Source organism: Macrobrachium rosenbergii, chromosome 49, assembly GCF_040412425.1.
Source record: "Macrobrachium rosenbergii isolate ZJJX-2024 chromosome 49, ASM4041242v1, whole genome shotgun sequence".
NCBI classification, from domain to species: Eukaryota; Metazoa; Arthropoda; class Malacostraca; order Decapoda; family Palaemonidae; genus Macrobrachium; species Macrobrachium rosenbergii.
Genome location: NC_089789.1, coordinates 13,349,115 through 13,357,798, shown reverse-complemented (window position 1 = coordinate 13,357,798; position 8,684 = coordinate 13,349,115). Strand labels below are relative to the sequence as shown.

General features: G+C 33.9%; 1 protein-coding gene across 1 annotated transcript; it reads left to right on the top strand.

Annotated features, from left to right (window-relative positions):
- LOC136832396 (uncharacterized) lies at positions 1 to 6,757 on the top strand. Its single transcript, XM_067093305.1, has 5 exons — positions 1 to 866; positions 2,527 to 2,706; positions 3,387 to 3,506; positions 4,475 to 4,667; positions 6,467 to 6,757. Exons 1-5 carry the CDS (start codon positions 557 to 559, stop codon positions 6,567 to 6,569), a joined length of 906 nt encoding a protein of 301 aa, XP_066949406.1. The 5' UTR covers positions 1 to 556; the 3' UTR covers positions 6,570 to 6,757.
- The last annotated feature ends 1,927 nt before the right edge of the window (positions 6,758 to 8,684 follow it).

Here is an 8,684-nt window from a genome sequence, read left to right as displayed (position 1 = left end):
AGAAGAAGTAGAAGAAGAAGGATAAAATGACCGTTAGATGAGAAAGGAAATCCTGGAAGGACTTCCCCTCATATCCTTTTTGGGTCCTTATTTAAGCCTCCTACCTCCAACTGTAGCATAGACATAAGTCACCCAAAATAGGAGACGCATCCGTCTCCCACCACTCGCCAATTCCAGCAGTGCTTCTGCTGGGAAAGAAGCAAAGGAAGCAAGCAAACCAAAGGAAGCGAAGGAGGACTCCTGCTGAGGAGGAAGCAAGCAAAGGAAGCAAAGGAGTGCTTCTGCTGAGAACGAAAAAAAAAAGCAAGGAAGCAAGAAAGCAAAGCAAAGGGAGGCGAAAGAAGCAAAGGAGTCCCTCTGCTGAGAAGGAAGGCAGAAAGCAAGCAAGCAAGCAAAACAAAGGAAGGCAAAGGAGGGCTTCTGCTGAGAAGTAACAAGGCAAGGGAAGCAAAGGAAGGCAAAAGAAGCAAAAGAGTGCTTCTGCTGAGAAGAAAAAAAAACAAGCTAAAGAGCAAGCAAAGCAAAGGAAGCAAGCAAGCAAAGAAGATTTCAAAGCATGATGTCTTCTTTCGGTGGGTGCATTACTAGCGGTAATAGCAACAGTGGTGGTGAAAGCCACCAGCCTTGGGGAACTTCGCCTCGTCAGTACGCCATGGCGTCCAGCTCAGACGACTACAGCCATCTGGAACCGTCTCTGCTCTCGCTGGAAAACCCGGAAAGCGGAGACGACCTTCCAGCCATGTACGATCTCTACCTCAGGGACAGGAGTCCCATTTCCCAGCAACAGTCAGGGGAGTTGGGTGATTGTTATCAGTACGAAAGGAGAAGCGATTCGGTTTCTTCGACTTCTTACGCGGATTGGAGAGGTAAGGACGATTATAAAAACGTTTGTTTCGTTTTTTTTTTTCTGACGTAAGGAAGTAGCATGACTGACAAACGTTTGTTTTGTAAAATGTCATATTTATATTAAGACCTAAGAAAGTAGCACGACGGGAAAATGTTTGTTTCTTAAACTTTTGCTATTTTTGTTCAGATGTAAGAAAGTACCATGCCTGGTAAACGTTGGCTTTGTAAACTTTGCTGCTTTTCATTCAGACATAATAAAGTAAAGTAGCACGGTTGAAAATGTTTTTATATATATATATATATATATATATATATATATATATATATATATATATATATATATATATATAGATAGATAGATAGATAGATAGATAGATAGATAGATAGATAGATAGATAGATAGATAGACAGATATATATATTTATATAAATATACCTATCTATATAAATATATATATATATATATATATATATATATATATATATATATATATATATATATATATATATATATATATATATATATATATATATATATATATATATATAGTAGTCTCCTCACAATATCCCATCCCGACTGAGTTCGAGTTAGCCGTCCTCACCGCAAGACTTAGAACACCTGACAGGATATTGATTATATTAACGGAATTCCATATCTTCGATTTGTCAGCTTCTAGTTTTTCAAACATGCACCTGTGCTGCCATTATTATTACTTTCTTTTAATCTCTGCGACCTGAATCCTCTGCTTATTTTTGTGACAGGATATTGGAAATATCATCGTTTTGTTCTCGTGACAGGATACAGTAGAATGAATTTGAATGAATGCCATAAATTTTTTGTTTAATGTTTGTTGGAATAAATTTTGAGGTGCACGTCATAGTAAGGTTTTAGAGTTTTGAGTAAATGTATTTGTAAAATATATTATGTATACTGAAATGGATTATATAAATATAGAAGTAATTAATCAGATTAAATGGTTTTTAATTGAATATTTTTAAAAATCTATATTGATTACTTAAATTCCCAGTTTTTAAAACTAATTGTATATATATATGTATATATATATGTATGTATATATATATATATATGTATATATATGTATATATATATACTGTATGTATATATACAAAGATATATATTACACATATGTACATACACACATACACACATATTATATATATATATATATATATATATATATATATATATATATATATATATATATATATATATATATATATATATATATATATATATATATATATATATATATATATATATATATATATATATATTTACTGTATGTATGTATATATATATATATATATATATATATGTACAGTATGCATAACTGAATCACGAAAATATGGAACGTGATGAATATATAAATAAAGACAAAGGAAAAGAGAAACAATGGGGTTGCAAAGGCCTTTCTGACTTATAGTCGTTTACTAAGCAGACTGCTAAGTACAGGACTATAAGTCAGAAGCCTTGCGGCACGCCATTATTTCTCTTTCCTTCGTGGATTTTGTATTTATATATATATATATATATATATATATATATATATATATATATATATATATGAAGTTATACACAGTACATATATATATATGCATATACATATGTGTGTGCGTGTCTGTCTGTCACTCCTAAAAAACTATCGGCCCTCCCCTCCAGCCGAAAGCACAAGTTACGACGACCGTTCCTATGGAATGACCAACCCTACTGACACCTCGTATCGTTGTTATCCTGAGGACTCCAGATATCCTGACGAGGATCAGGCCCTTGCAATGCCCTCCCTCGAAGGAAGTCTCCAGTCCCTGAGGTTCCACGATCCTCACGGAACCCAGCTGCAGTGTAAGGTTTGAAAAAGGATTTTGTGTTTTTGTGAAATATGCAAGGGGAGATTCTTGTGTCGGATGTAAGGCTTTTTATGGGGTCGTATGATTATACTTAGTTATTTAATTCTTGATTGCTTAATTCCTCGTATGTTAATGCAGCTACGTAGGTGTCTGAGTTATATATGTATATATATATATATATATATATATATATATATATATATATATATATATATATATATATATACAAATAATCATTATACATATTTACATATATATATATATATATATATATATATATATATATATATATATATATATATATATATACAAATAATCATTATACATATTTATATATATATATATATATATATATATATATATATATATATATATATATATATATATATATATATATATATATATATATATATATATATTTATATATATATATATATATATATATATATATATATTTACATTATATGTATATATATTTACATATGTATATATAAAAGCACTAAAGACTAAACTTGTAAACTAATTTATAAAACCAGCAGCGCAAACAAATCTAGAGTAATTATCACCACGGCCACATTTGTACTATTCATCAAACTAAACTTATTTATTTATTTATTTATTTATTTATTTATTTATTTATTTATTTATTTATTTATTTATTTACTAAACTGGCAGATCAAGACGACTACTCCAGAGAATCAACGGAACAGGAGAGAGAAACAGACGGAAGATTATTGCCATCCGACAGAGGCGACGAGCTTTTCACTAGAATCCCCTCCACAAGGAAGTCTAGAAGTAAGATTCCAACTTATTGTGTCCATAGACGAAGAAGATATTATCCAAACAAACAAAAAGAAATTGACAGATGATTTAAACAATTAGATGTGTTTCTGAGGTTCTTGTGCCTTGCGTAATAAAAAAAAAAAAACAGGAATTTAAGGAGATTTATCAAACAGGAACTGGCAGACGATTTAAACAATCACATGTGTTTCTGAAGCTCTTGTGCCTTGCATAAGAAAAAAACAGGAATTTAAAGGAAAATTTGATCATGACTAGCCTGGTTTTGTAATGTTTTGGGAAATTGCATTGAAAATCATAGACGTCATTTAATTTCTAAGATCTGGATGAAACACCTGCATAAGAAATCAATTCCAAGAGAGTCCCCTAATCTTTCATTCTAAAGAAATAAAGTAATAGAAATTATATCTTCTAGGTTTTATTTTTTTTATTATAGTTCTTATATTTTTGGTTCCTCCATAGTTGTCTTATAGCACTGGTACCTAAAGATATAACAGCTTTACTGCTTAATCATTTGTTTTACTACAGAGAGAGAGAGAGAGAGAGAGAGAGAGAGAGAGAGAGAGAGAGAGAGAGTCTCCAATATTCCATTGTAATCCAAGTTATGATATTAATTATTTAAATGAGAGTGTGATATATGTCAGCAAAATATGGCAATAATTATATTTAAGGAATAAAGTTATTCTTATGTTTTTAAACAAAGTGAAATGGTCCATTTCGTATTAATGCCATTTTGTTATTTTCCATAGTATTTTTTAATTTTCATTCTCCTCTTATAAATCATTTAAATAAGTGAATTATCTATATTTAATTTAGCAGACCAGATTTCAGGTGAATTCGTTAATTTTATAAAAGATCAAAAAAATTAACTCTATAATGTTTGTCAAATCCTTTAACCCTCTCTAATTAGTCAGTGTCTCTCCCAAAGATGATTTAATATTACCCAAGTATCCCATTCCTTTCAGAGAGAGGACCAAAGAGCTGGGAGTTCCTGTACCGTCTCCTTTCGAATCCTGAATACAATCCTTCCCTCATCAGATGGGAGGACCCAACCACCGCCACTTTCAGACTGGTCCAGCCTGAGACCATTGCCCAAATGTGGGGCACCAGGAACGAACAGCCAAACCTTTCCTACAACAACTTCGCCAGGAGTCTTAGGTCAGTGGAAGCTCTTTGACCAGGGGTTGTAGGTCAGTGGAAGCTCTTTAACCAGGGATTGTAAGTCAGTGGAAGCTCTTTGACCAGGGGTTGTAGGTCAATGGAAGCTCTTTGGCCAGGGGTCTTAGGTCAGTGGAAGCTCTTTGACCAGGGCTTGTAGGTCAGTGGAAGCTCTTTGACCAGGGGTCGTTGGTCAGTGGACGCTCTTTAACCAGGGGTCTTTGGTCAGTGGAAGCTCTTTGACCAGGGATTGTAAATCAGTGGAAGCTCCCTTTTACCAGGAGTCTTAGGCCAATGAAATCTCTGTGGGGAACTTGACAGAGTTAAAAGTTATTTTCTCAAGTTCTTCTTAAGAACGGTTTAATCTAAAAGCTTGGACAACTTTTGAGCATTAATATGGAAAGTCTGATTTTGATCAAAGAATATTAAGCCTTTGATATGGGTTTAGAATGCTGGCTATTAAGTAAAAATGAAATGTTACATCTCATTTTTTTTTGGGGTGGTGGGGGGTAGCTCTGAAAATGATAGACAAATGGACTTCTCTTCTCCATACGGTATTAGAATTTTTAGAATTACTTACCATAAACTGAAACATTTCTGTCTCTGTAGAGATATTCTGTACAATCCACACGAAGTAAATTTATATGTTATGTAAAACAAAGTTCAAAATAACAATTGTAAATTACTTATCTCTCCCTGTATCTGAAAATATGCCCCCCCCTCTTCCATAGTTTCTAATTATGACCAATAGATGGCATAAGTCGTCCCTTTTTTTACTATATTTCCCCAACTCATCATTAGTAAACTCCCTGCCTGCTATATATACCTGTGTAATATGCATGTCAATTCATTCACTCTTTGTAAATGACTACCAGATAGTGTGTCGAAACGTTACAGGTAATAAAAGTAAGACAACAAAAAAAACTTTACGTGTCCTCAGGAAACTTGATACACCAGTTACACGTTGATGAAAAGAAGATTGTAAGACGAACAGAGAAGGCCCTATAAAGATTGAATGCCCTAGAAACAGCCAATATTTTTAACGCTACTGCCCTCGGAGAAGGTCTCCTCAATAATAATAATAATAATAATAATAATAATAATAATAATAATAATAATAATAATAATAATGAACCAAACAAAAACTTCTTTCAGTTTTCTTCTGAAGATGGAAAGAGAAACCCACAAGATTCTTGTGTATGACTTGTTTACTGGTAAATATTTACATATTACTTTTGATCTCGAGTACTTTCAGGTCCTAACTGTGACCCTTTTTCAAGAGATGAGGTAGTCAGGCTGGGTTCAAGGCCCAGCACTCTTCTGGAACTTCTTCTCCCTGTGCTGTCATTTATATGATGGCTGTCCTGGTTTCCATTCTCTTGAGAGTTGTTAATCTCCTCCTGTCGGTCTGATATCCTGATCTGATGGTCAGTGGTATTAATCCTTGTGGTATGTGAGTAGTCACCATCGGTCTGACCTGGAGGTTACAGCACAGGGAGAAAAGTTCCAGAAGAGTGCTGGGCCTTGAACCAGCCTGACTACCTCATCTCTTGAAAAAGGGTCACAGTTAGGACCTGAAAGTACTCGAGATCAAAAGTAATATGCAAATATTTACCAGTAAACAAGTCATACACAAGAATCTTGTGGGTTTCTCTTTCCATAATAATAATAATAATAATAATAATAATAATATTCTTTGGAAGCTTGAATTTCAAGTCAATGGCCCCTCTGGTCAAGTTCTATATGAATTAGCTTTCATCATCTGAATAATAACAACAATAATTCATTTCATTTTTCAGGTATCACTATAAAAGCGGAATTCTCATCCAGGTATCCGACAGGCAGCTGGTCTATAGGTTCGGGGAAATCGCGCTTGAAAACATAAGAGCATCGAAAAAGTGAGGGAATATTGAAATATCGTCTCCTTAAGTGATGCTCCCCCCACGTGATAAGTCAAGGCATCTATATTTTATTTTTATGCCGTCCAGGAAACCAAAGAATTTAAGAAATACTGATTGTTCTGAGTTGATTGTTATAATTATATTGATTCATTTTTTCTTAGAATTCTCAAAATACAGTGATTCTTAAGACGCATGGAAAGTCAGTCTCACTTACTCGCTTGGTGTTATTTTTGTAGATAGTAAATAAACGATATTTTTGATGGCGTGCTTTTCATTTTTATACAATGTCTTGTCCCTTATTTTATGTTTGATGCAAGGACCGTCGTAAGGTTATATTATAGGCAATATATATATATATATATATATATATATATATATATATATATATATATATATATATATATATATATACTGTATATATATATATATATATATATATATATATATATATATATATATATAAACATATGTATATGTATATATATATAAACATATATATATGTATACACACACACACACATATATATATATATATATATAATTATATTCATATTTCATAAACCTCCTAACATCTGAGAATTTTTCCTCTACGTCAGTAATAACATTCTGTTTGTTACTGATATCAAGAAGATGCTATCTTTATTTATTTATTTTTATTTATATATATATATTTTGGCTTGTCTTGAAATACAGAAAGTGGGTGAAATCCCTTGTAATGTTTCAGAGTCTCTAAGAAAATCTTCCTTGAAAATGAATATTAATATTTTTCCTAACATGGACATTACATATTTATTCATTTCTCAGCTAAGACTTCCTCTTGTCTTTGTTTCCACTTTATTTCGCATCATTTTTATATATTCTTTTTTATTTCCTTTTGAAGAGGATTATGGCTCTTCAACTACCGAGTTTCATCTTGAGATGAAAATTGTAGAACTTTTCCGGGTAACCGAGGAACTTCTACGTAAGATGTTATATACCAATATTTATCTCCAGAAATGAAAACGGGAGTCATTTTAGCTTAAGTGTCTGTCATTCTGTCTGTCTACTGTCATTCTGGCTAGCTGGATAGCTGTATGGCTGTCATTCTGTCTGGCTGTTATTCTGCCTATCAGTCTGTTTGTCCGTTTGTCTGTCTGGCTGCATAGCTGTCATTCTGTATAGTTGTTATATCTGTTCGTCTGTCAGTCTGTTTGTCTGGCTATCTGTCTGTCTGTATAACTGTCATTTTGTCTAGGTGTCATTCTGTCTGTCTGGTTGTCATTCTGGCTGTCCGGCTGTATGTCTGTCTGTCTGTCTGTCTGTCTGTCTGGTTATATATCTGTCATTCTGTCTAACTGTCATTCTGTTTGTCTAGCTGTATGGCTGTCTGTCTATCTGGTTGTATATCTGTCATTCTGTTTGACTGGCATTCTGGTTGTCCGACTGTATGGCTGTCTGTCTGTCTGGTTGTGTATCTGTCATTCTGTCTAGCTGTCATTCTGGCTGTCCGACTGTATGACTGTCTGTCTGTCTGGTTATATATCTGTCATTCTGTCTAACTGTCATTCTGTCTGTCTGGCTGTATGGCTGTCTGTCTATCTGGTTGTATATCTGTCATTCTGTTTAACTGGCATTCTGGCTGTCCGGCTGTATGGCTGTCTGTCTGTCTGGTTGTGTATCTGTCATTCTGTCTAGCCGTCATTCTGGCTGTCCGACTGTATGACTGTCTGTCTGTCTGGTTATATATCTGTCATTCTGTCTAGCTGTCATTCTGGCTGTCTGGCTGTCTGTCTGTCTGGTTATATATCTGTCATTCTGTCTAGCTGTCATTCTGTCTGTCTGGCTGTATGGCTGTCTGTCTGTCTGGTTGTGTATCGGTCATTCTGTCTAGCTGTCATTCTGTCTGTCTGGCTGTATGGCTGTCTGTCTGTCTGGTTATATATCTGTCATTCTGTCTAGCTGTCATTCTGGCTGTCTGTCTGTCTGGTTATATATCTGTCATTCTGTCTAGCTGTCATTCTGTCTGTCTGGCTGTATGGCTGTCTGTCTGTCTGGTTGTGTATCTGTCATTCTGTCTAGCTGTCATTCTGGCTGTCCGACTGTATGACTGTCTGTCTGTCTGGTTATATATCTGTCA